At 44.4% G+C, this 27,869-nt stretch overlaps 1 protein-coding gene across 1 annotated transcript; it reads left to right on the top strand.

The window, feature by feature from the left end:
• Window positions 1-22,763: 22,763 nt before the first annotated feature.
• On the top strand, window positions 22,764-24,347 carry LOC128899479 (inositol 1,4,5-trisphosphate receptor-interacting protein-like 1). The gene is made up of 2 exons (XM_054178804.1): window positions 22,764-22,936; window positions 23,066-24,347. The coding sequence occupies exons 1-2, from the start codon at window positions 22,764-22,766 to the stop codon at window positions 24,345-24,347; spliced, it is 1,455 nt and encodes a 484-aa protein (XP_054034779.1).
• The last annotated feature ends 3,522 nt before the right edge of the window (window positions 24,348-27,869 follow it).

Raw genomic sequence — 27,869 nt, 5'->3', positions numbered from 1 at the left:
GCCTCATCTGGAGTACCATGTCCAGTTCTGGGCTTCTCAGTTCAAGAAGGACAGGGAATTGCTTGAGTGGGTAAAGCAAAAGACTACAGAGATGATCAGGGCATTAGAACATCTCTTTTGTGAAGAAAGGATGAGAGACCTGGAGCTTTTTAGCCTGGAGTAGAAAAGATCAAGGGGTGATCTTATCAGATGCTTCTAAATACTTAAAGGGTGGGTGTCAGAAGGATGAGGACAGTCTGGTTTCAGTGTTGCCCAGTGACAGGACAAGAGGTGCCAGGCACAACTTTAAACATAGTGAGTTCCATCTAAACATGAGGAGAAGCTTCTTTCTTTGAGGGTGAAGAGCACTGGAACAGGCTGTGCAGAGAGGTCACTGAATCTTCATCTCTGGAGTCATCCAGAACCCACCTGGACACTGTCCTGCGCAACCTGCTCTAAATGAACCTGCTCTGGCAGGGGAGTTGGACTAGATGATGTCCAGAGGTCCCTTCCAATCCCTATCATTCTGTGGTTCTGTGATAAAAGAAGGTACATTCCAGTTTTCCAAAGGGTAGGACAATAGTTACCACGTTTAAAAATCAGAATTTATATTGCTGCAGCTCTTCATTTTGATGCAGACTACTGCAGCTACTGGTCATCGGAATCGTATTTCTTGGATCTTAGCCTGTTTGAAGAACCTCTTCCTTTTAAAATAATAATGTTCTACTTCCTAGCATATCAGACTGTTTCCTGGAAACCTGTCTTAAAATAAATGTTAAAAGTTTGTTTGGAATTATTGTTACTTGTGTAAGTGTTCATGAAAGTAACTAATTCTGCAATGCCAAGTACTCACATATGAAGTATATTCTATTTTACATAGATATATTCTAATCTCAGTGAAAACTAGGAACTATGCAAAACTGATTTTTGGTACCAAAATGTAAGACAGCTCAGTACCTCTACCTCTGTACACCACTGAAGGTCAAATATATTTTACAGTGAAATTTCTGGTAACAACTTCAATGCACAACACCCATGAACATGTAACGAAACGTCCATGCAAGTCATTATTTTAGAAGACAAAATATGTTGCTGTTGTTGCAGTATAATTCTTACGTAATATATTTTGAGAGACCTGATTCAACACTTCATTAGTCCAATTTTTTCCATTTCTAGCTCTACTGACATTAATAGAATTAAACTGACGTCCACCTGGAATAATGCAAAACTAAACCAGAGGTTCTATTTTAATTTTCTTCTTTAGTTTTACAGTTATCGAAATTCCTTTTCAGTTAACTTCAGAAGCCTGCTGGGAGCAGAAGCATATTAGAGACTTCTTTCACTGGAACTGTCAGCTTCAGCACAAAGCTAATCTGCAGAGAGAAAGCAATGCTTAAGAACTAGTCTTCAGACTGTTCCTCTTCCCCTGTAATGGTTTTGTATGTGTGTGGGGTTTTTTCCATTGTGTATCACATGCATTTGAATTTGAGTATAAAAACACAGAGGGGTGGGGAAAGTGCTACTAAAATGTAAGCTTTAAAAGAAGAGACTTGGGTATAACATCTTAGCATTATGGGTAGACTTTCCATTTCGTGAAAACACTTTGTACTGTGCCTCCAATACGCTCTTTATGTATTCCCAGAGCTATTTGTTGTCTGCGGTGTGTCAGCAATTTACTCTTTGCTAGGTGTTATACTCTAGTTTCTATGGAAAGTTTGGGCCTGTTCAGAGGAAATTGCAGTATGTGATGGCCGAGTCTCAAGAAGATTGCTTTGGCATAGGAGGTGGGGAAGCTTAGCTATAAATGGGGTGGTGGGGGAGGGAAGGCAGCTGGACTACTCTAGCATGAGAGAGAAGAGTATAAAAATAAACCCGGTTATTTTGAAACTTTTTACAGAGAAAGGTGAAGGAAAGGCAACTGGGATTCTCTGGCAAGAGAGACAATGTTATAAAAATAAATAAATCCTGAAACTTTTTAAAGATAAAGGGCACTTTCTGCTGTCTGTTAAGGAAGTATGAAGAGAAGCCTCCGAGGAGACCTAATTGTGGCCTTCCAGTATCTGAAGGGGGCTACAAGAGAGCTGGGGAGGGACTTTTTAGGGTGTCAGGCAGTGATAGGACTAGGGGGGATGGAACAAAACTAGAAATGGGTAGATTCAGATTGGATGTTGGGAAGAAGTTCTTCAGCATGAGGGTGGGGAGATGCTGGAACAGGTTGCCCAGGAAGATGGTGGAGGCCTCAACCCTGGAGGTTTTTAAGGCCAGGCTGGATGTGGCTGTGAGCAACATGACCTAGTATGAGGTGTCCCTGTTCATAGCAGGGGTTTTGGAACTAGATGATCCTTGAGGTCCCTTCCAACCCTAACACTTCCATGGTTTTACAATTCGGTGACTCTATGTCTTCCAGAACGCCATCTGAAATCACTGGGTTGTTAGCATTGTAGCTCTGTAAGGAGAGAAGTGTATTTAGTCCAGACATACACATTGGAATTAATTCAACTCCAAAATTTAGAACACAGTTTTAATATTCTAGGTAAAGCCATGATTTATTCACTGCCTTGGTTTGTAGAAAGAAAAGTGTTTGAAAGAATAGGCATTGTGCTGAGAATTCAGCGGACAAAAATCAAGAAACCCTTAAAAGAATGTTAAACTCAAAAGTGACATTAGGATCTACTAAAAAAGCCCTGAAAGCTTCTGAGTGGAAAGACATAAGCTGGGAAAGGTTAAGAATGTAGCTGGAAAGAGACTTTAGCAGAAGGATGAAGCTCTGGACTTTTCCCTTACTAGGTTTGGCATTTCATCAAGTTAGAAGGCAGATGCAGCAAGTGAATGAGACTTCACAACCAGCTGAAGTTCAAGATCACTGAAGGACCACCTGTGTAGGCTTTATTCCCTGGGGAAGTTATTTTCACTAGGCAAGGCATGGAGGTTACATCCTTCTTTTTTATGCATACATTTTAAGGGAGTGGAACAGAAGCCAGCTAAGGAAATCAAAAGAGATTGTTATGGTCATTGGGTAATGTATTTGTTCAGTGCACTACTGACTGGGAATGAAAAGGTTAGACAAAGAGTTGAGACTTATTAGTCCAACTCAGCACCTGCAAATCAGAGGATGATTGAGGTCCACCTCTCTCCTTCATGGTACATGTTACATGCATGGAAAAGATCTCAGAGATCATCAAGTCCAACCTGTCACCCAACATCTCATGACTAACTAAATCATGGCTTCAAGTGCCACATCCAATCCCTTTCTGAATACCTCCAGGGATGGTGACTCCACCACCTCCCTGGGCAGCACATTCCAATGGCCAGCAACTCCCTCTGTGAAGAACTTTCTCCTCACCTCGAGCCTAAACTTCCCCTGGCACAGCTCAAGACTGTGTCCTCTTGTTCTGCTGCTGCTTGCCTGGGAGAAGAGACCAACCCCCACCTGGCTACAACCTTCCTTCAGGTAGTTGTAGACAGCAAGAAGGTCTCCCCTGAGCCTTCTCTTCTCCAGGCTAAACAACCCCAGCTCCCTCAGCCTCTCCTCACAGGGCTGTGCTCCAGACCCCTCCCCAGCTTTGTTGCCCTTCTCTGGACACCTTCCAGCAAGTCAACATCTTTCCTGAAGTGAGGAGCCCAGAACTGGACACAGGACTCAAGGGGTGGCCTAACCACTGCAGTGTACAGGGGCACAATGACTTCCCTGCTCCTGCTGGCCACACTATCCTTGATGCAGGCCAGGATGCCATTGGCCTTCTTGGCCACCTGGGCACACTGCTGGCTCATGTTCAGCCAGCTGTCAACCAGTACCCCCAGGTCCCTCTCTGCCTGGCTGCTCCAGGCTGCTCCTGTAGCACTGCGTGGGGTTGTTGTGGCCAAAGTGCAGCACCAGCACTTGGGCATGTTTGAATGCCATCCTGTTGGACCCTGCCCATCTGTCCAGCCTGTCAAGGTCCCTCTGCAGAGCCCTTCTACAGATCAACACCTGTCCCCACCTTGCTGTTTTCTGCAAATTTACTGATGATGGACTCAATGCCCTCATCCAGATCATCAGTGAAGATGTTTAAGAGGATGGGGCCCAGCATGGATCCCTGGGGGACACCACTAGTGACTGGTCTCAGCTGGATGTGGCACCATTCACCACCACGCTCTGGGCTCGGCCCTCCAGCCAGTTCCTAACCCAGCACAGTGCTGCTGTCCAAGCCACGAGCTGACAGCTCAGCCAGCAGTGTGCTGTGGGGGACGGTGTCAAAGGCCTTGCTGAGGTCCAGGTAGACTACATCCACAGCCTCCCCACATCCACCAGGCGGGTCACCTGATCATAGAAGGAGATCAGGTTGGTCAGGCAGGACCTGCCCTTCCTAAATCCATGCTGGCTGGGCCTGATCCCTTGGCCATCTTTCAGGTGTGCTGTGATTGCCGCCAAGATGATTTGCTCCATCATCTTGCCTGGCACTGAGCTCAGGCTGACAGGCCTGGAGTTGCCAGGTTCCTCCATCTGGCCCTTCTTGTGGATGGGCATGATGTTGGCCAGTTTCCAGACATCTGGGACCTCTCCAGTGAGCCAGGACTTTCGATAAATGATGGAGGCTGGCTTGGCCAGCTCGTCTGCCAGCTCTCTCAGCACCCCAGGATGGATCCCATCCGGTCCCATGGACTTGTGAGTATCCAATGAATGATGGCATAAGGAGTGAGTTTTTTAACAGCTCAGCTGCATTGAACATATATTCTATTTGATGTCATATTTGTGATTAGGGACAGAGACAAAAATCTGGAGCAAAACTGAAGAGAGAAATGTGAGGTCTTGGGGGACTTGTAAGAGTTGGCAGGATGGTTACGTGTCTCAGCATGCATTAGCCCAGGGCACAGAGACAGGGCATTCAAGACCAAGGCCAGAGAACAGAGTAGACACCACCTCATGGAGCCTCCTTCTCTGGAGATATTTAAGACCCACCTGGATGTATTCCTGTGTGATGTGGTACAGGTCATCCTGCTCTGGCAGGGGAGTTGGACTGGATGATCTCTCAAGGTGCCTTCCAGCCCCTGCCATTCTGTGATTCCATGAAAGCCATCGCTCTGCTGTGAGAGTGGGGAACATCAAATCAGTCTGACATCAACCAGCTCTGACGTGGAGCTGCTTTCACTGAACAGGTGTTCTGAAGAGTTCAATATGAAAATGCTAGAAGAAACCTGGGAATAAAGAAAGGAGACAGTGGAATGATCCAGGACAAGGAGAAAGGAAAACCTTCCTAACTGAAGCACAATGCTGACAGCCCTTAAGAACTTCTCATACAGAAAACATGCTGTCAGATCCATTCCTGAAAAAGGAATTAGTCACAGAACAGAGATTTCTTGTAACATAAACAAAGGCCATAATTCTGACAGTGTCTCTCCTTGTGACTTTGAGATGACCGGTCTGTTTTCAGAGTAGAAAGACTCATGTGAACGTTGGAGCATTTTCTGACTGCATTACAGGCAAGGGAAAAGCAGCAGCCAAAGTAGAAAAGTCAGACCTGAACAACAAAGTTCATTAAGTGAGAAATGGACGAAAAATGAATGGGACTATGGTGATAAAGTAGCATAGTGGGCCAAGTACCACTAACCTTGCATTCCTAGTGTAAGATACAGCATTAAATGATAAATACTTATCAATGACTTTAGATTAAGAAAATTGATTACATCGTAATGATTTCCTCTCTTCATTTGAATGTGAAGATCGTGATCTGCGTTTGCAGATGGATTGCCCTGCTTGTGTGTAATCTGATTCAGCTTTACTTGGTTGCACTAATACCTTGGTTTAGGTATTATTTCTTTCATAGTCTTATTTTAGGAGAGGTGGATCCTGCTTCTTGTTTCTGTGACTCAGTTTACAACCTTTCCTTTCTATTTGCTGTACCTGCCTTTCCTGGGACTGACAATAGAGCTGCCATTTGGTCACCATGACTCTTTTAGCCTTGTTGCTCACAGGAAACATAAAAACAACTTGATTGAGTTACTTGTCTAGCTAGGACACCGGTATTGTTAAAAGCAGTAAAAGAAACCATCACTCAGGAAAAAAATGTTGCATTTCCCTAGGGCAGAAATTTGAAAGGCTTCAGTTGCGATTTCATTTCTGGACAAGGAAGTGGAGACAGGAATTGTTCCTCAGATTTCAGTTTGGCATCACAACACTCTCTCTGGCCATTTCATTAGAAAGCTGGAGGCAAGATTTTACTCATTTATAAGGAAGGGGCCTCTGTAAAGCTTATGAAGTTGAATAAGGCCAAGTGCAAGGATCTACACCTGGTTTGGGTCAAAGCCCAATATCAATACAGAATGGGAGATGCAGGGATTGAGAGTGGCCCTGTGCAGGAGGACTTAGGAATATTGGTTGGTTAAAAACTGGGAATAAGCTGGCAACCTGGGCTTGCAGCCCAGGAGGCCAAATGTATCCTTGGCTGCATAAGAGTGAACAGAATGTTGAGGGAGGTCAGTCTCCTGTCTTGTGTACTCTCATAGAACTCCACTTGAAGTACTGTGTCCAGCTGTGTGGTTCCCCGCACAAGAAAGATGTGGCTCGTTTCAAGTAGGTCCAGAGGAGGGTCAAGAAATTATTGATCAGAGGTCTAGATCACATCTCTTATGAAGAAAGTCTGGGAAAGCCAGCATCATGAAGCCTGGTGATGGCTCCTGAAGACTTTATTGAAGGCTTTTTAGTTCTTCAAGTGATATAGGAGGATGGAGGAACCTGGAAACTCCAGGCCAGTCAGCCTGACCTCAGTGCCAGGGAAAATGATGGAACAGATTATCCTGGCGGTGATAACTGCGCACCTGAAGGATGGCCAAGGGCTCAGGTCCAGCCAACATGGATTTAGGAAGGGCAGGTCCTGCCTTGATGCACTGAATTTAGGGAATAATCTCAAGCAATGGTCAGCTGATAGAAGGAAAAGTTTTTACTCTTGCAGGCCACAAACCCTGTGAGCAAACCGCAATTATGTAGAAGAGAAAAAAACATTTAGCTCATTACCAACGGCCATTGTGACTCAGGAAAGCACACAACTACCTGTTAATGAGCGCGGGTAAACATGGCAAGAAAGTCTTTTGTTCTTTCTCTGGCCTTAGACAAGAGACGCTGATAGTTTGCCTTTGGTCTAACACCTGTCTGAGCCTTGCTCAGGAATGTGTGTTCCCTGGCATTTCCTCGGCAGCCAACCACGATTCTGCAACTGTCCCACGGACACATCTAATTACCAATCACAAGTAGCCTTCTGAACATGTTAGCCTATATAAAGAAAAGACTTTGTACAATAAAGTAGACACTTTGCTTGCATCAAGCTTCGTCTCCATCTCTCAATCGCGGTACTGCCTCTCCAACCCGATCTCCTATGATCAGGTGCCCCGTCTGGTGGACGTGGGGAGGCCTGTGGATGTGGTCTACCCAGACTTTGCAAGGCCTTTGACACCATCCCCCACAGCAAACTGCTGGCTAAGCTGTCAGCTCGTGGCTTGGACAGCAACACTCTGTGCTGGGTTAAGAATTGGCTGGAGGGCCGAGCCCAGAGAGTGGTGGTGAATGGTGCCACATCCAGCTGGCGGCCAGTCACCAGTGGCGTCCCCCAGGGATCGGTGCTGGGCCCCATCCTCTTTAACATCTTCACTGATTATCTGGATGAGGGGATTGAGTCAGTCATCAGCAAATTTGCAGATGACACCAAGCTGGGAGAAGATGTTGGTCAGTTAGACGGTAGAAAGCCTCTGCAGAGGGCTGTACAGATGGGCAGAGCCCAACGGGATGGCATTTAACAAGTCCAAGTGCCAGGTGCTGCACTTTGGCCACGGCAACCCCATGCAGAGCTACAGGCTGGGGTCAGAGTGGCTGGAGAGCTGCCAAACAGAGAGGGACCTGGGGGTGCTGATTGACAGCCGCCTAAACATGAGCCAACAGTGTGCCCAGGTGGCCAAGAAGGCCAATGACATCCTGGCCTGCATTAGGAATAATGTGGCCAGCAGGAGCAGGGAAGTCATTGTGCCCCTGTACTCTGCACTGGTTAGGCCACACGCTGAGTACTGTGTCTAGTTCTGGGCCACTCCGTTTAAGAAGCACATTGAGACACTTGAACGTGTCCAGAGAAGGGCAACAAGGCTGGGGAGAGGCCTTGGGCACAGCCCTGTGAGGAGAGGCTAAGGGAGCTGGGATTGTTTAGCCTGGAGAAGAGGAGGCTCAGGGGTGACCTCATTGCCCTCTACAACTACCTGAAAGGTGGTTGTAGACAGGAGGGGGTTGGTCTCTTCTCCCAGGCAACCAGCACCAGAACAAAGGGACACAGTCTCAAGCTGTGCCAGGGGAGGTTTAGACTCGAGGTGAGGAGAAAGTTCTTCACCGAGCGAGTTGGTCATCATTGGAATGGGCTGCCCAGGGAGGTGGTGGAGTCACCGTCCATGGAGGTGTTCAAGAGGAGACTGGACGTGGCACTTGGTGCCATGGTCTAGTCATGAGGTCTGTGGGGCCAGGTTGGACTCCATGATCCTCCAGGTCTCTTCCAACCTTAGTTACACTGTGATACTGTGATGTAACAAAAAGGTAGATACACTTTACCAAGGCCTGTAGAGACAGGGCAGGAGGCAACAGTTTCAGATATGTAGATTTGGATTGGACATAGGAAATAAATATTTTTACAATGATGGTTGTATTACCCTAGAACAGGTTGTGTATCATTGGTGGTGTTCAAAGGCAAGCTGGATATGGCTCTGAGTAACCTGACCTAGTGAAAGATGCCCTGGCCCACTGAAGGGGGTTTGGATTAGGCGATCTTTGAAGGTCCCTTCCAACTCAACCCATTCTCTAATTCTGTCTAAAAGGAGACATTCTCATTCTGTTTTACTATTTTGTAACCTAAAATTGGAGAAAGACATCTTCCTTTAATACATCTTTCTGGTACTACACTGTATTTTCCACTAAAATTTTAATTTTACTCCTTTGCATGTTGATGTTTTTGCACATAGTTATAGCACTTTGTTGGAGTGAATACCTTCTTAGCTTTTCTCACACATTGTATAGTGAAATTCAAAGAAACTTCAAACAAAACAAAACAACCAAAAAAGTGTCATTCTAATCTTACCTATATCTTTTCACACACTAAACCCATACAAACGTCAGGCTATAGTCTAATGTTAATGATTCAGTTTCCCATTTATCTAGGCTGATTATCCTCATGAATACTTTCAAAAAGCAGAAAAGAATCAGATTCACTCTTCCAGGAGTTAATTAAAAAATACCCCAAACCCAAAACCCAGAAATGCTTAGATTACAAAAATTTAATATATGCAAAATATGGATTAAGTAGGAAAGCTGCTAATTGTACATGCTTTTGTTTACTGCCTGTGAGCAGCTACAGCTATTATTTACTGTCTTTCCTGTTCATGTTTCTCAAGTATGAGTCACCTGTTGGTTGAGGTACTCCATCACTATTCCAGATTTTTGGGTTCGAGTACTGGTCCAGTGTTTCTGAAAAGCCAAACCCAAATTTCAGACCAAATATTCAGAAAGCTTTTGAACTCTAGTACAAGTGGTTTGAGGCAGTTTGAGAGTGGACAAAACTTCTCCTGTGGATATAGCAGGAGCTGTAGTGAAAAAAATGCAGAAGCAGCAAGCATGCACTATGAAAGCTGTAGTAGAGAATAACATATAAATACTGTTATAGTTATTCATATTAAACTATTACATGTTACCATGTCTAATCACTTTCATTTCTGGCCTTTTCTTCTGTGGCATGTTTGTTCTCTTATGATGCCTATAGTTAGCTAGGCAGAAGTCACCTTGCTTGGATACACAAAACTGTATTAGGTAAGCCAACAGGTCCTTTACTTTGTTTTGCATCTTTATTGGTCCATGTATTTCAATCTCTGAAACACTGAATGCAGCATTGAAACAACTATGAAGATGACGTGATCAGAAATGGCTGACAAGCCTTGTACAGAGAGTGAAGAGAACTAAGGACTATTTCAAGGAGGTTACTGTTGAAATCAACAAGGTATTGTGCTCAGGAAGATCTGTGGGATGCTCAAAGTTTCATGTAACAACTAGTGGAAATTTCTTTAGGGATACAGTTTGCATTTGATTCTTGCTGATTAGATTGTGAAATCCAAACACCTGTGTTTTGAGATAAACAATCTAAAAAATCTACTGGAAGGGTGAAGGTTAAAGCAGAAATGCGCAGAAATCACACAATTTGCTAAGGGACTGTTTAAGAGTAACATATTACAGGCACAGACGGTTTGCACACCTCTGAACAAAAACATAAACCATGATGCAGAGTTAAGTGGAGGTAAAATAGATTCTCTTTTGAAAGGTGAACTGTGGCCATGCCAAGTGTCATGAAAATATGGCATGCTGTAAGTGAAACTAATAGTGAGTGATCAGAGAAGATACCCAGTTACTTAGAAATTCTGATACAGGCTGTAATTATGATTTGATGGCTGGTTGTAGGCTTCCTATGTATGAGAGAATGAAAAGGAAATCAAACAAAATGATAACTGACCTGCTACAGTACGCTGGTTCCATCCTGCTCTATGGTCACATGAAATACCATAAGTCCACTGAGATTTCCTTATTTGCCCTCAAAGTTAAGATCCCACACTTCCTAAGGTCTTCTCCTCGAACAATACTTCTGATTACTCCTTCAACAGACAACACGAAGTCACTGTTAAAATCAAATTTTCTTGGACTGGCAGAAATAATTTGTTTCTATAAAGAGAAAATGTTTCTCCAAGCACACTGTGATACAGTTCACAACCCAAATTTCAAAAGCACCTGAAACCATTGGACTTTCATCCCCCACTGCTGCAGATTTATTGTGCTGGAGTACTTTTCTCAGCAGGTCACTATGGCAGAATTGCTGTATTTATATGCTTAATATAGTCCATAAATCACAATGTTTAATTCTGTTAAATGGTGGCTTCTTGAGATACCGTTACATTGTATGAAATGAAAAATCTAAGTACTCTACAGCCTAATCACGACTAACCAAGTGACTTTCAAACTGGAGGTGTCATCTGAGACTGCTCCAAATGTTTCCCTTCTAAAAGAGCTTCCAGGCTGTGTACTTTATTAAGCCTGAAATGGGTATAATTCTAGAGTACGATCTTGGGAGTTTGAGATGTGTGCACTCCTTAGAACTCTGCAAAAACACAAAAGAATTCTATATTCGTATTCTATTTCCTAAATGATTTAAAGTGGAACTTGGAAAGTAAGCTATGTGAACACCCATGGTTACAAGCAAGTTGTCTTCTCTTGCTTGGTTTTTGTTTGGTTTGGGTGTTTTGGTTGTGGCTTGGTATTTTGGTTATTTTTTGTGGTTGGATGGCTTGGACTTTAGTGGTTTGGTTTGGGTTTTAATTTGTTGTGGTTGTTTATTTGGTTGGGGGGGGCTTTCATTTTGCGTAGTTTTTGTTGTTGTTCTTGGGTTGTTTGGGTTTTTTTTCCTTGTGGTTTTTGGTTGGTTGGGTTTGTTTGCTGTAGAGCTTTTTTTTGTGTCTGTTTTTTTCCCCTGCAGTTTTCAAGTTTTCTTGTCATAAAAACCAAACTCATCCAATAGACAGCCAGGACTTCTGCTTGCCTGCACAGATTTTGACTGTGATCTAAGTCTCCAGCTATTAATTTGGTATGACTGCTTTGGTGAGCGGCTAAGCTTCTGGGTTGCAGCTAGACAAAATCCTAGTAAGTGGGCAAAAACACCAAGTCCATAACTATTTTGACTAACCAGATGATTATGCCATAAATCATGGATTGGATGTTTATGTGTATAGAGAGAGAGAGAGATAAAGATATAGATATACAGTTACACATAAGCACTCTCACATACAGAAAATTAGATGTTTATAGGCAAAGCAAGGGCTTGAAAGTAAAGTCTGTGTTCAGATAGCATAAGGTCCTAAGTATTTACCATTTTACAGAATCATAGAATCACAGAATTGTTTCAGCTGGAAAAGATCTCCAAGATCATCAAGTCCAACTGTCAATACAACACCACCTTAGCTACTAATGTTCAACACCAGGTTGAGAGGCATTCCTGCCCATGGCAAGGAGGCTGGAGCAGATGATCTCTAAATTCCCTTCCAACCTAAGCCATCCTGTGATTCTATGATTAAACCTTGTCCTGAAGTGCCATGTCCATACACTTCTTGAACCTCTAGGGATGGTGATCCCACTGCCTCCATGGGCAACCTATTCCAAAGCACACGTGCTTGGCCTAATCCAACTCATGACACAGCATGTCATGTCTTCTTTCTATAAAGCACTTGCACCTCAGGCCTCTCTCTGTTCTACTCTTTGATGCCCCCTTTCAGCCCTGCTGTCCGTGACCTGCTGGCAACAGTAGTTGTTTCTTAGATGTGATGCAGCTATTTTTTAATGCCCTGCCCATTTTCCGTTGTCATTTCACAAGGAAAATCTTTCAAAGGCATAAATAAATACGGTGTAACTCTTCATACATAACTCTTTTTAGGACAACAAAACAATGGTTCCTTAACTTCCCTCTTCTTTCTCTGCTTGGAGTTTTTTCTATGAAGACTGGCTTTGTGCTTCCTATGAAAAGATCTTACAACCTGGAATACTTTGGAATAAATTGCATTTCAGCAAGTTTTTCCTATTGTTGATCTGTAGATGTTTTGAGTAATATTGACCTGTAAGTTTATCATTGCCCCAAGAAATTTCATTGCAAACGTCTGGGATTTGCTCATCGTCACACAAGACTGAGGAGAGCTTTCTCTGAAAGTTTCAGCATCCCTGGAGCTATTTAAACTCACTCATACGGACGAGTATGGAGCAGACACTGGACTGACATATAATGTTTCTGGCCAAACATCAGACAGAAGAGACTATGATAGCTATACTCAGCATATGAAGAGGGAGGAACTACAAAGTTTGGATGACATAGACATCTGTTGAACATGTACCAATGTGTTCTACTTGTTTTCAAATGGTAGAGTGTGAGTATTGAAAAGGAATTGGATATTGGTGAGCTACAACTAAGTCATGAATAAATTATTTTCTAGTAGCTTCAGCTGTTGTATGAATTCTGAAGTCAGTCACGTGAAATGTGAGAGAAATCCTGCACATTTTAAACTCTTCCATGACGTAATCTCTAGTGCTGTGCCTATAAATTTTAAATAGAACAGAACAGAACAGAACAGAATAGAATAGAATAGAATAGAATAGAACAGAACAGGTTGGAAGAGACCTTCAAGATCATTGTGTCCAACCTATCATCCAACACCACCCAACCAACTAAACCATGAAACCAAGCACCCTGTCAAGTCTCCTCCTGAACACCTCCAGTGATGGTGACTCCACCAGCTCCCCAGGCAGCCCATTCCAATGGGCAATCACTCTCTCTGTGTAAAACTTCCTCCTAACCTCCAGCCTAAACCTCCCCTGGCACAGCCTGAGACTGTGTCCTCTTGTTCTGGTACTAGTTGCCTGGGAGAAGAGATATAATAAGAATAATATATGTATACAACAAATCTTCTAACTTTTCAGTTCAGATGTGTCTGTGCACATCCAGCTGGTAAACACAGATTTGCAAAGGATCTATTTGACTGGGTGAAGAGCACCTCTCAGGCTTGCAAGAGGGGAAAAAAGTTGACTTTCAGGAATATTCTGTTGCCAGCTGGCTAGCAGAGATCAGTGTGTCCTGCTCCAATTTTTGGGTGCAATTTCAGAAAACCTTACAGAAGGAAGTCAAAGTTTCAGTGGTTACACAGCTAACATGTCAGAGATGAGTCAGCAAATAAATTTCAGAGGGCTTGAAAAAGCTTCCTAAGGGCTCAGCTTTGCAAGGAAAAACATAAAGCACTTTTTAATGGAATGTAAGTTAACAATATTATTTTCTCTACATTCATATTTATATTATTTCATATTCCTTTTATAAACAAGTCAAAGGTTTAAGTCAATTGTAAGTTAAACATACTACAGTTCCAAGACTGGAACTATGTCTCCATGAATGGAGAATTAGAATCCTCTTGACTGCTGAACACATCACATGAATTGAGATTGTGCTAAAGCTGTTGGAACTGAAAGATGGGGGAAATGCTTTCTTGCTATGAGAGAAATTAGAACAAGTTAAATGAAAGGAAATGTCAATCTGCATAATAGCCCTGAATAAGTGAGGAGGTTCTGAATTTACATGTGAAAATCTGCATTCAGAAGTTAAGATTTGGACCACTATTTCTTTTGGGAATAAAGTATTCTTCGTAAAATTAACTTCCTCCAAAAGAAGCACAACGTAAACCAGACATTTAATTCCTTGGATCTGTATTTAACCTTTGGCAATATGTTTTTCTATGGGTATGGTCAGCATTCTCTCTGTTATATTTTACAAGATTTGCTCGAAAGTTAATGAGACAGATTAATTTCCTTCTTCTATCCTGTCTGTTTTCAGTTAACCATTCCATTATTTTAGCAACTGTAATAAAATAATTAGGAAAGAGCCCAACAGAAAGCCAAAATGACTTTCAACTTTACTGGCCAACATAAATGAAGAAATGGGAATCACTTTTCCTTGCATAGGAAAAATCATTAGTTTATTATTATTAATTATTGCTCTCTACAACTACCTGAAGGGAGGCTGTAGCCGGGGGGGGTTGGTCTCTTCTCCCAGGCAACCACCAACAGAACAAGAGGACACAGTCTCTAGCTGTACCAGGGGAAGTTTAGGCTTGAGGTAAGGAGAAATTTCATCACAGAAAGAGTTGTTGGCCATTAGAATGTGCTGCCCAGGGAGGTGGTGGAGTCACCATCACTGGAGGTGTTTAAGAGGAGACTGGATGAGGCACTTGATGCCATGGTTTAGTTGATTAGATGGTGTTGGGTGATAGGTTGGAATTGATAATCTTGAAGGTCTTTTCCAACATGATTGATTCTATGCTCCTATTATTAAAGCATTTTTGTTAAATTTTGTGTATATAATGTGTAAACTTGTTTTTAATTACAAAAATTTTGAGGCATTATTTGAAAGACTACTGCGACAAAAATATTTGGGGGAAGTACGGAAGTGATGTGAATGGAAAAGACTTAATTTATAGCCAGAAACATATTTTAAACTCAAAATAAAGCTATAGACAGATACATACACATAAACACATCCATATACATAGAATACATAGAATACATAGAATAAACCAGGTTGGAAGAGACCTTCAAGATCATCACGTCCAACCCATCAACCAATCCAACACCGCCCAAGCAACTAACCCACAGCACCAAGTACCCCGTCAAGTCTTCTCCTAAAAACCTCCAGTGATGGCGACTCCACCACCTCCCCAGGCAGCCCATTCCGATGTGCAATCACTCTTTCTGTATAGAACTTTTTTCTAACATCCAGCCTGAATCTCCCCTGGCGCAGCCTGAGACTGTGTCCTCTTGTTCTGGTACTGCTTGCCTGGGAGAAGAGACCAACATCCGTCTGTCTACAACCTCCCTTCAGGTAGTTGTAGAGAGTAATAAGGTCATATATATATAATATAGTTATGTCATCTGAACTTGCTTAAAAAATGGGTTTTGTTCTGTTCTCCAAGGTGCCTTTTACTCTTTCAGAACTGAACATAAAGTCTGTAACAAATTACCAGCACATCTATCTGTCTACCTAGTTATCTATATTGTTATTTGACTGTTGATGTTAACCAGCTGGAGCAAATGGAACAAAAAGGAAAAGTGCTAGTGACCTAAGTTCAATCTAACAACTAAAAAACTACTTCCAAATTATGCAAAGTGAGAATCTGAGTGACTGTAGGAGCAAACTAATCTAAAATAAAATGTTTGTGACAGTATCAAATATAGAAAAAACAAGTTTAGTGCAACCTATTTTCAAAGCAAGGAAATGGCCATTGAACACAGAATTATGCAATCATCATGAAATACCTTGTTGTATGAAATGTGCCACAGTATAGGTGGCAGACAAACCTAAGGGATCACTAACAGTCACTGCCCTGTGATTGATCCATATCATGACTCACATACTAAAGATAAGCCCTGTAGACTTTGCACTGATCTCAATTTGATGAGATCCAGAACGATGGAATATAGGAAAGAATCATGGAATGCCTTGGGTTGGAAGGGACCTTTTGAGGTCATCTAGTCCAACCCCCGCTGCAGTAAGCAGGGCCATCCCCAATTAGATCAGGTTGCTCAGCCCCTCATCAAGTCTGACACATGGCCATTTTAGGCAGGGGTCTGAAAGAACACAGTAGTGTATGCTTTTTGAGTGTGCACGTGGCAGTGTTTCCAGACATCCAAAGTATAAAGAAACTACTTTGCTGGTGTGATTTTATTCGCAATTAAAGCAAGGTCAAATCAATCAACCACAGGCACCTTCTGAGGTTCAGAATAGCTTTGGGTAACTTTCCACGTTATTTAGAAATCCAAGTAACTGAGAACTCGGTAAAAGAAAAAAAAGTTCCATGATATCATAGGTTAAGCTTGAGACAACAAAGCGACCGGGATCTCACAGGGACTCGTGGTGTACGACCGGCTGCCCGAGAGCCAGCAACATGTCCTCGCAACTAATACGGCCAGGGGCATTCTGGGCTACATTCATTAGTGTGACCAGCCAGTCTAGGGAGAGCCTCTTCCCCTGCTAGTCTGCCCTGGCAAGGCCTCATCTGATATACTGCATCCAGTTCCCAGTTCAAGGACAAGGAGCTACTCGAGAGATCCCAGCACAGGGACACAGAGATGACGAGGAAGATGGAGTCTCTCTCTACTGAGGAAAGGGTAAGACTGGGTGGTGTGGAGTCTCTGCCTCTGGAGGCATTCAAAACCTACCCGGATGTGCTGCTGTGTGGTTTACTGTAGGCGATCCGCTGTAGGTGACCCGCGGCCGGCGGCGTGGCTCAGACCCACCGCAACAGCGCCACCGAAACGCCCACGCGCACGCTGCCGCCGCACAGCTCCGGCAGCTCAGTCCCCGCGCCGCAAGGGCTGATGGGGGAGCGGCAACTTGCGGGCGGCCACGTGTGAGCGAGGCGCGGGGCGGCTCGGCTCGGCAAGGCCGGCAGAGCGGGCCCCATCGCGCTGTTCCCTCTGCTGCGCACCGCTCGGCACCGCCCACCAGCTCCGCACTCTCTGCCCCCCACCCACCCCTCCTCCCCTCTGCTCCTGTCCCGCTGCGCCCTGCCCACACGGCCCGGACTGCCCTCTTGCCCGTGCTGCTCTACTTGCTCGGGTTTGGACTGCTCGCACTGCTCCGTTTTCGTTGATGCAGCCGTGTCCGCCTGCCACAAAGAATTTGGGACTGTTCCTGTGCTAATCCTACCATCTGAATCTAGGGAAATGATGAGATCTCTTCCTTCGCTCCTTGATTCGTTTTCTCACTGCCCGTTTCTACTGTTCCCTCTCCTTTGTTTTCCCGTTCTCACTCTCCTCCGGACCCATCTAATAAACGCAGTTCATCAGCCATTTGGCGTCGCTTGGCCTTTATTTACTCCGAGGGGGATTCTTTGACCTAGCACGAGCCGCCTTGCTGGCCAGAGTTGGTACAGGATAACCGGGTAGTAACAGTGCCAAGTCTTTCTCTCCAGAGCTGCTCTCCAGCAGAGCAGCCCCCAGCCAGTACTAGTGGATGGGGTTCTTGCCCAGGTGCGGGCCATTATGCTTGCCCTTAGGTTTCTCCCTGCCCCCTTCTCCAGGTCGTGCTGAATTGTAGCACAGCCATTAGTGGTAGTCTGCCTGAGGATGTACTGACTGACTGAAAGTTTTCTATCTATTTGAGGTAGAGGGAAAGTTATTCTGAGGAGCTTCTTTTCTGGACTATCCACTGCAATACGAGGTGAGAAGCGACTGTTTTGTGACCTCGTGTGACCATACAAGCCCGGCTAAAGATTGCTGGGACTCTGATGCCATGGAGTCAAGAGAACCCATTTGGGATCTGTAGGCCATTTGTGGATGGACAGTGGGTGGAATATGAGTTGTACATCGAAAACTGATAACTGAAGTTCTGGGAAGCCAGTGGCATCCTTTCACCGCTAAAAGTGTGTGACACTTTTAGTAGCAGGATTGCTCACGTGTGTGTGCTTTATTTTCTCTGATAACAGTTATAAAACATTCCTGCCAGAACAATTTCCCTCACATGGATTCCTAAAGCAGCTATAAAACTTTGCAATATATAATTAATGCTACTTAAAATTAGTTTTCTTTTATTTGATTCTTTTTCTTTCAGTAGTGGTCTAAGGAATCAAAAGAACTCAAAACACAAAAGGCACATGCCTGCATTAGTAGAGACAACAAAAATGGTCTAATATTGGAACAAAGAAACACTATTTATCTTCCTCTCAGCAGAGAGGTTACTTGGTTTCATCTTGGATGGGGATTTTACTACAGCAAAGCTATTTGACTCACTCTCCAGTGTAACTAAAATTAACTTGGCAGTAAAGTCTGAAGGTCTCCCTTTCCTGTGAGGGTTCCTAATTTTTGTTTATGTTGTAGGGTCTCAGCTGGGAGACATCTGTCACATTTTGTTTCACTGGGTCAATAGGATCAACTTTACCAGCTTAGATGGAGAGGAAGAAATACAATGTGTTGAGTTCACCTCACTTCATCACGAGTTGTCTAGATGTAGTTGCCCCTGATATCTGTTCAGTCAACACAGACAGCTGCTTTCCGGAGCAAGGTTCAACTTTCAGAAACTTCAACAAGGACAATTTTAAGAACCTTCCAGCACAAATATATTTTCAAAACTTTGACCTTATCCTGGATTTAACTTAGTATAAGCCAAATATAAAAATGAGAAGAATGAAATGAAGTTACACCTTATTTTGTGTTCATCACATTAATCACTTTGTTCTACACTGTTTGTGTGAATTGACATAAGAGACACCAATGTGCAGGACAGTAGCCAGACTTGATGCATTACAATAGTTTTAAATCAGAAATGCTCAGGCTAAAACTCATTAATACTTCTGTTCCTATTCAGTGCACCAACATAATTCAGTGCTTCTCCCTCCTCATCTCCATGTGCACATCACAGATTTATCACCCAATTTTTAAGCCTCTACTCCAGTTACTATAGAGTCCTGAATGCTATTGAATATAGAAGACTACAAAACCAGGAAAACATTGAATCTGATGCGCCTGTTGGTTTGCAGGCTTGTGCATTGCTTTGTTTAGTTTTGTTTTCCTCTCAGCTGCAATGCAAATTTTAGGGTGTTCCTAACATCTAATTTAAAATGTCTACATTTCTGCCCTTCATAAAATAGAAACTCTTGGCAGTCAAGAGAGACATCAGAGAAGTAGAAGCTTAAGTAAGTCATCAGTGTAAGCTGAAGCACAACCATCAGCAAAAGTAGAAGCAAAGAGGAGAAATACAACTTTTTAACTGTATTAGCCTTTAGATAGAGGCATATAGTGACCAGAATTCAGTAACTCAACAGTGATAATTGCAAAATGCTGTTTATTACAGGAAGTTTCAAGGCTAAAGAACAACAACTAATATGTGAGAGAATTTGCCTTGGTTTACCCATCTGTTTAGAATAGAATAGAATAGAATAGAATAGAATAGAATAGAATAGAATAGAATAGAATAGAATAGAATAGACCAGGTTGGAAGAGACCTTTGAGATTATCGTATCCAACCTATTATCCAACACCACCCAATCAACTAAACCATGCAACCAAGCATCCTATCAAGTCTCCTCCTAAACACCTCCAATGATGGTGTCTCCACCACCTCCATGGGCAGCCCATTCCAATGGGCAATCACTCTCTCTGTGTAGAAGTTCTTCCTAACCTCCAACCTACACCTGCCCTGGTGCAGCTTGAGACTGTGTCCTCTTGTTCTGGTGCTGGTTGCCTGGGAGAAGAGACCAACCTCCACCTGTCTAGAACCTTCCTTCAGGTAGTTGTGGAGAGTCTGTTTGGTCATAACAAGCCCATGCAGTGCAACAGGCTAGGGTTAAAGTGGTTGGAGAGCAGCCAGGCAGAAAGGGACCTGGGGGTACTGGTTGACAGCTGACTGAAGATGAGCCAGCAGTGTGCCCAGGCGGCCAAAAAGGCCAATGGCATCCTGGCCTGTATCAGGAACAGTGTGGCCAGCAAGAGCAGGGAAGTCATTGTGCCCCTGTACACTGCACTGGTTAGCCCACACCTTGAGCACTGTGCCCAGTTCTGGGCCCCTCATTTTAAGAAGGACATTGAGACACTTGAATGTGTCCAGAGAAGGGCAACGAGGCTGGGGAGAGGTCTCGAGCACAAGCCCTATGAGGAGAGGCTAAGGGAGCTGGGATTGTTTAGCCTGGAGAAGAGGAGGCTCAGGGGAGACCTTTCTGCTGTCTACAACTACCTGATGGGATTGGACGTGACGCTTGGTGCCATGGTCTAGTCATGAGGTCTTGGGTGACAGGTTGGATTTGATGATCTTTGAGGTCTCTTCCAATCTTGGTGATTCTGTGATTCTGAAAAGGAATGGGCATGGAAGCGAAATGTGAAAGATATTATGGAACAAGTGCTTCTAATCCAGACAATCTGTCCAGTGAATTTGTTTAGAATAATCTTTTGTTTTCCATTTCACACCCAATAATGAATTATTTATGTTTTTCTACTTTTCTGCTGGAAATCTGCAGCTAAATTTTAAATGTGTAGCCTGAAACTGCCACAGGTTGCTGACTGCTCACTCATACCTATTTTTTTTCTTACTGCTTCTAGCCTGATATAAACTGTTAGTCAGTCCACACAAGCTCTCCAATCAAGCCTGGAATGTTTCCTTTCTCTTGTCTCACTATGGCCCTTTTTGTGGCAAGAATCTCCACAAGTGGCTTAAGAGTAGCAGGGGTCAGGAAAAAAATGCTCTTTTCCATGGGGGTCTGTGGTTTAACTTGCATCTCTTCTGAAGTGACAGAAGCATCTTCAGGGACACCACTAAAGGAGCCATCTGAACCCTCAAGAAAATCAGCTGATTATCCAGGGCTAGTACTGACAGAATTCTGGACTGATGCTGCGGAAGAGGCCATTGTTAGGAGGCTTGTGAGAGAGACTCCAGTCATCACCTGGACACTGACCACCCCAGCCTCTTCCAGGCCTTCCACTCCTTCCTCTGTGCACAGCTGTAAGTTAACGTTGTGCTTGTGCTTTGTTTTAGTGGGAAACATGGGCATAGGTTGCTGACTGCTCAGCTGCCACAGAGGCAGGCTGAGCACGCTGCAGAAGAGCTGAGGTGGTGGGCTCATGCTTCACCAGTTCTGAGACATGTAAGGTTCCCTGCCCGGCCTATGCATCTGCCATGGGGCAATCCCAAGAACTTCTGTCCTTCCACAGCTTTACCACCATTGCCTGTGCAGGCAGAAAGTGTGAAGTGGGTTCCGAGGTGGGGAGTCATAGGCAAAGCAAGGCCTTGGAGCCCTACAGCCTGACCCTTGGGCAAGGCCAGTGAGGTGGCAAGATCTTCCATGAGTGTGGTTGCAATTCAAGGCGCACACTCACTCTGTCTCTGCCATGCTTTGGAGAAGCAGGGCACTAACAGCAGTTGTGCAGTGGAAGAGGTGCTCTCATAGCTGCATTTTGGGACACCTGAAGGGGAAATCCAATGAGAATGTAAGGCCAAAGACTGCCAAGGTCTTTGATCATGCTGCCTCCTGCTGCCAGGCCCCATCCTGCCATCCCATGCCACACCACCAGCATGCCACCATTTGTGTTATGAAGGCACCAAGAGCACAGCCACAACCACATGAGAGAGGCCAGCACCAAGGGAGATGATTCCAGCTCTGTGGATGGCATCTGAAGGAGCAACAGCAGGTCCCAGGATCATGTCATCTGATCTGACTTTCTGTAAGGCTCTTTGAGGTCTCTCTGCCTGGGAAGAGGAGACCCTGGGCACCACAACCTCCATGTTGGCTTTGCACTTTGTAGGGGTCAGGGCTTTGGCTGCCTTGGGTGGCTGTGAGTCACTGAACAGAGCCAGTGGGCGTGGCCAGTGGGCGTGGCTGCCTTGGATGGCTGTGAGTCACTGGACTGGGCCAGTGCATGTGGCCAGTGGTCCTGGCAACTCCATCCTGTGTGGTTTGTGACATCACAATGGGTGAGCAGCTATAACTGCGGCACTGGGCAGCAGTGCCTCAGTAGAGCTTCGGCTAACGGTAAGTGTGGGTGTAGGGAGGGGAGGGTGGATGAGAGCCAAGGCAGAGGGGTAGCTCCCTGGGGCATAGGAGGCCTCACCCTGCACTAAGGTGTCGGGACGATGGCAAGGGAAGACAAGTGGCAATCAATATGATTGATAAGCAAGCTCCAACTTTATTGTTCAAATGCACACCTTACAGAGCATCTCAGCTAAATATGCACAGATGTCATTATTCCATTGGCTATTGGTTCAGGGTTACAATATAATATCCAGCCTCCTTGCGGTTAGGTCTACGTGCAATTTCACAACCTCCTCTCTAACTAGTTCTTTGTTTCACATACACTTTGTTTCACATGCTGTTATCTTGTGCACAGCTGCAAGCACATCCACAAAGCTATGGTGACCTTGCTGCATCAGCACATCATCCAACTGTGAGCAGTAAACAACAAGATGGAGAACGGCCTACACACTTTGTTCAAACACTTGTTCTGTAGAACCATGTCCCTGAGATTCAAGCCATTCCTCAACACTAAGGCACCAGGTGCTCAGAGTAGCACCCTGAAGCTGGGGCTGGATGCAGACCCTTGCAGCATCCCAGCTGCCTGCCTCCCTTGAGGTCTTACCTGACCCTAATTATCTGCTATTTCCGTGCTTGGTCTCCACCACTAATTCCATTATTCCAGCCCCACTGAATCCCTTCTCTCCTTTCTCCTGCAGGCCATGGCTGCTACAAAGCTCCTAGCTTTGCTTCTGCAAGGCCTAATCCTGTTCTCAGTGAAGGTTCATGAGAAGCCGGATGAGGCCGCATGGAAGCGCATGGAGGAGCGGGAGAAGGAGATGAAGCAGGAGATGACTCCTCTGATGGAGGAGATGGAGAGGAGAAGCCGACCTCAGTGGAGCCTGGTGCCCATGATCCAGCAGCAGAGGCCTCAGGAGCAGAGCATCACAAGCTGGGGAGCTGTGCTCTTTGCTGCCATTGCTGGAGTGCTAGTCCTCCTGTTTTGGCTCTCCTGGTGGCTCAGGAAAAGATGCCATGAGGCAGACTCAGCCCAAACCAAGAAGGATATCTTGGCCATCAGCATGGATGAAGAAAATGAGGAAAGAAGAGCTCTAGAAGGTCTGGAAGAGGAGAAGTTATCAGACATGATTTTTGACAGGTCCATCAAGTGGCCTGTGCAGAAAATCATCTCCAGGAGACTGGTGGTGAAGGGGCTGGTGGATAAGCTGCTGCACAACTTGCGAATGCGCCTGTCAAATAGTTTCTGGCCAGAGCTGCAGAATGCCATTGGTGTGGGCAGTGGCTTTGAGGGATGGAGTCCCGATGAAGCTGATCGTGTTATCTACCACCTACTTCTGCCCCTGAAGCCACCCACTGGACACAGGTTCCACCTGGAGCCACTAGGGAGCAGGCAGCAGATTCCAGGCAGGGACTGCCCCATCCGTGTGGAGCTGGAATGCACCTGTGGGGGACAGAAGGCGCTGTGCTTCCTCCACCGTCCTGAGAACCAGATGCCTAAGGTCCTGGACATCCTCTGCACCAACTCATACCTTGATGTGGCTAAACTCGCCCGCTGGTTCAAGGGTTTGGTGAAGAAAGCCTGGGTGGCATTGCCTGAGTCACGTCGCTACAAGATGAAGGTGCTGCCCGACAGCCAGACCTCCTGCCTGATGCAGCTGAAAAGTCACTCCGGAGACACCTTCATGCTTGACATCTTGTTTGGGGTACAGCAAGGTGCCTCAGATATCTTCTTCAGCAGCCCCCCTAGAGCAGACAGCAACACCCCAAGCACAATTTGGGCAGAGAGCTACCTTGTGGCAGAGAGGAAGTTCTTCATCCAAATAGCCGAAGAGGTTCCATATGGCAGCTACCACCTCAAGTGCCTACACCTCTGCACCACCATAATGAAGGGCACAGTCTTTACCCCTGATATGATCAAGACAGTTTTCATGCACGTCCTCAACACCACCCCCGTGTCAGGCTGGAGCAGAGAGGACTGCCTCATGCGCATGGCAGATGTCATGAGGTACCTGCACTACGCTCTGGAAGAGAAGCAGCTCGACAGCTTCTTCTTTGGCAATGCAAAGGTGCCCAAGGAGATCATCTTGCCTCCAGACTTCAGAAGATCTAAGCCACCCAACCTCTTTGCGCATCTGGTGCAAGATCAGGCTGCCTACACAGAGGCATTGAGACAGTTTGAGGAGATTGAGGAGGAGCTTTTGGAGAGAGTGATCCCAGGGATCCTAAAGGAAGAGGCGTGCATGGAGCTGTGCCTCAGGAGGTGTATGTCAGCACCTGGAGACTGAGCAGCCTTTCCTCCTCCGTGCCCTCAGTGTCTTCTGGGAACTTTCCCCTCTGTACATAGTGGTAAGTCCTTGTTATTTGAGCAAGTGCTTCAGCTGTGTCTGTGTTTTGCTTTGTTGGGAAACGTGGCCATAGTTTTGCTGACTGCTCTCCTCCCCCAGAGTCAGGATGAGCACCTTGGCAGAAGAGCTGATGTGGTAGGCTTTGGTTTCTCTGATTCTTGTACTAAGGCTTCTGCCATGGGGCAATCACAAGAAATTCTACCCCTAACTACTTCCTCCTGGATCACAGGGGAACTATACTGCTCCCTGATTCAATCTGCCAGCTCAGGAGGCCAGTTGTCTGGAACACAACCTGCCCTGCTATTAAAAATGGAGGCAAAGAAGGTGTTAAATACCTCTGCCTTTTCCTCATCTTTAATTACAATATTCCCCACCATGTCCACTAAGGAGTGGAGGTTATCCTTGCCCCTCCTCTTGCCATAAATATAGAGGTGTATGCAGTATTAAATAAATTTGTGGTTCCATGGGTGGATTTTATTGTTAATCTCAGTTTGTTGAAAAGACTGCACCGCAGGGAGTACTTACAGATTCTTCTCCTGTTTGTCATTTTTTTTAGGCAACATTAGAGGCATCATGGTCAGACCCACAGCAGTGCTCCAGAAGGAGGATGAGTGTGGTATTCAAACATTAGTCAAGATTGTATTTCCCTGAAGGAAGTAATATAAAAACCCAGAATAAAACCCACAAAACACAGATCTTAACTCTCTCTTAATTTGCTGTTAAAATAATGAAGAAGTTATGTTCCTGTACACAAGTAGACTATTTGGTTAAATACTTTCATGGTTTCTGGCATCTGGGTTCCTAACATCCCAATGTATGTTCATGCTATTCATGTTATGAGAAGAAGGGTTGATCAGAAAGTGGGAACAGCATCTCTATCTATCTCTATCTCTCTATATCCTCTATGTCTGTAACCTCAAAGAACTGTGATTCTTGGGCTTATAAAGTCAGTTAACAGGTAAAGGCCCACAAAAATTCTAACAGTGGGGAAAAGACAAGCAAGGTAGGTTTATTCATTACTTCACCCAATGGAAGAAGGATGAACCACAAACTATTACAAGACAGCTAACACTGAACAAATCCACGGGAATTTTCTTCTCCTTCCAGCCCTATCATCTACAGATGCAATGGAAGACTCTGCTCCAGGAGCTGCAGGGTCAAGAAATAGAAACAAGTTCAGAAAGTCATTATACAAAATCATGGAGAATAGATCTCCTGAATGCTATCATAAATAACAGCCCAGTGCAGCCAAGAAGACCCAAAACTCACTGTTGCTGGGAAAAGCGTGACCTATTTCCCTTCTCATTCACTAACTGCTACCAGTAGGGATGGGCTACAGCTGAAATTGTTTTCATTGAACTGGTATGTTAATTCTTAGGAACTTTTCAGAGGTACTAACCACCTGCTGGTTTCAATTGTTTCTGTGGGGAAAAAAATGTTTTGGAAAAAGCACATTTTTAAAACCATAGGAATTCTCAGGTATTGTTTCATTTCTAAAGTGATCATGATTTAGTGTATCAGTACTGACAGAATGAAAGCTCTCACCACATGTTGCTCTGTCTGCTTTCTTGGGGTTTAAAACAAATCATTAATAGTTTCCAGCATGTATAATTGAGAATGAAAATTTGTAGACAGGCAGTCAAAACAATCAGGCATGCTGAGAATTTTGAAACCTTGAGAGGGCTGGCTTAACAACCAACAAACACTATGAAAAAAACCCCGAGATAATTACTGAAATCAAAGCTTGATGATCCAGAAAACTATTTACCGACCACATTAAAGAAGAATAAACATTCTTATTTAGTTGATAATGCAACAGTAAAATTGCACAAATCTGAAGTGGGTGTGGGTCATCAAAATGAATCAGTTGCTTGGGTTACCAGACATAACATTCAATCTTCCATTTGTTACATCTACTAGGAGAAAACAAACACTTGTGTAAGAACAGCAGAACACCTTTTCCAGAAAACTACCTTCCCCTTTCTCCTTAGGAAGATGTTCCTGCATTGCCCTACTTATATCCCAGCTGTAGTGGGTTTACCTTGGCTGACAGCCACTAGATCAGGTTGCTCAAGGCCTCATCCAACCTGGCCTGGAACACTCCCCCGGGAGGGGGCATCCACAGCCTCCCTGGGCAACTTGTTCCAGCATCTCACAGTTCTCACTGTAAAGACTTTCTTCCTGATATCTAATCTAAATCAACCCTTCTCAAGCTTCAAGCCATTCCCTCTCATCCTATCACTATCCTATGTATTTGTTTAACATAAAGACCATTCCCCTCCCCGCCCTGCTTCATTTGTAGTTATTTTTTATAGTTAGGCTGAAATAAATCAACTGCAGTTGGTCACACTGGGGACAGTTCAAGGACACTGACATCTCTTGACAGCTGAAGGATTCAGAAGGAGAAGTTGTGCAGAGTGCTTGCCCACATGCTGAGTATGTCAGATCCTAGATGTCAGTATCAGTTATGTTGCTGCTCTTTGTGCAACACTTGGCAAGCTATTTTGGTGCTATGTTTTATGCTAGTTTTAACTCCTGACTCTTTAAATTGTAGATGTTTGGGCATATTCTATGCATAGATCTGCCACTCTGGATATTAAACACATTTCCATTCCCAGTTTTAAGGATAAAAACAACAAAACATGACTGTTAAAGTTTGGATTACATATAATGTCAGGTAATTAGTCATGAAGGAAGCACAGCATTTCCATTCCCAGTTTTAAGGGCTTGTGCAGGAGAGACTGACAGATAGGAAGGCTCCTTACCTACTAGATTGTAAGGAAGTGATGTGTAAGCAAAGGAAAAAGGAGATTCGTACTCCACCTGAGGTGCGTTTAAAGCTGTGTTGCTAACTTCTGCAACTACTTCCCAGTCATTCATTCCAGTATATGGTTGAAGTGGAACTGTAATTTTACCCTTTGTTGCAGTTTACCTGTCCCTCCAGGTAGTTTTGTGCCTACAGAACTGAGTCAACCTGAAATCACTGAAACCTCACTCATGGTCGCTCAGGCTGCTTGTCTACAGCGATGAGGAATCATACAGCCTTCTCCTAGTTAGATTATTAGCAGTTTTGTCAGTCAGTAATTGATGTCCGTATTGAGTACAATGTACATAGGGAGTACAAGCTTGCTTTCAGATGATTCCTGAGTTTATGGTAAAAAATTCACAATTACAATGTGAATTTCCATGTCATTCTTAGTCTCCCTACTGTTCTGTTGAGCATATTGTGGTGGCAACAGGATCGTTCTCCTTTAAATCACCGCTTGTGGAATTCTAAGACCCTGCTCACTGTGGAGCGAGTGCATGTCACCTCATCCAGATAAAAAGGCAGCAATGTGGTTTATTGAGGCAGATTAATAATTTGACAAATTCTGAATGAAATTCATAGCATTTAGCAGAAATTAACAAAGGTTAATTGAGGTTCAGTTTGATACAAGGTCACTGCATTACTTACTGTAATGC

The sequence above is a fragment of the Dryobates pubescens genome, chromosome Z (assembly GCF_014839835.1).
Source record: "Dryobates pubescens isolate bDryPub1 chromosome Z, bDryPub1.pri, whole genome shotgun sequence".
NCBI lineage: Eukaryota > Metazoa > Chordata > Aves > Piciformes > Picidae > Dryobates > Dryobates pubescens.
Note: the sequence above shows the minus strand (reverse complement) of the source record. Positions and strands in the feature narration are given on the sequence as shown.

Excerpts from the sequence above, each read along its gene's own strand:
- LOC128899479 (XM_054178804.1), top strand. The coding sequence starts at position 22,764 with ATGGCTGCTACAAAGCTCCTAGCTTTGCTTCTGCAAGGCCTAATCCTG. Across the intron at positions 22,937-23,065 it reads GAGAGGAGAAGCCGACCTCA|GAAAAGATGCCATGAGGCAG; the intron begins GTGGAGCCTGGT and ends CTGGTGGCTCAG.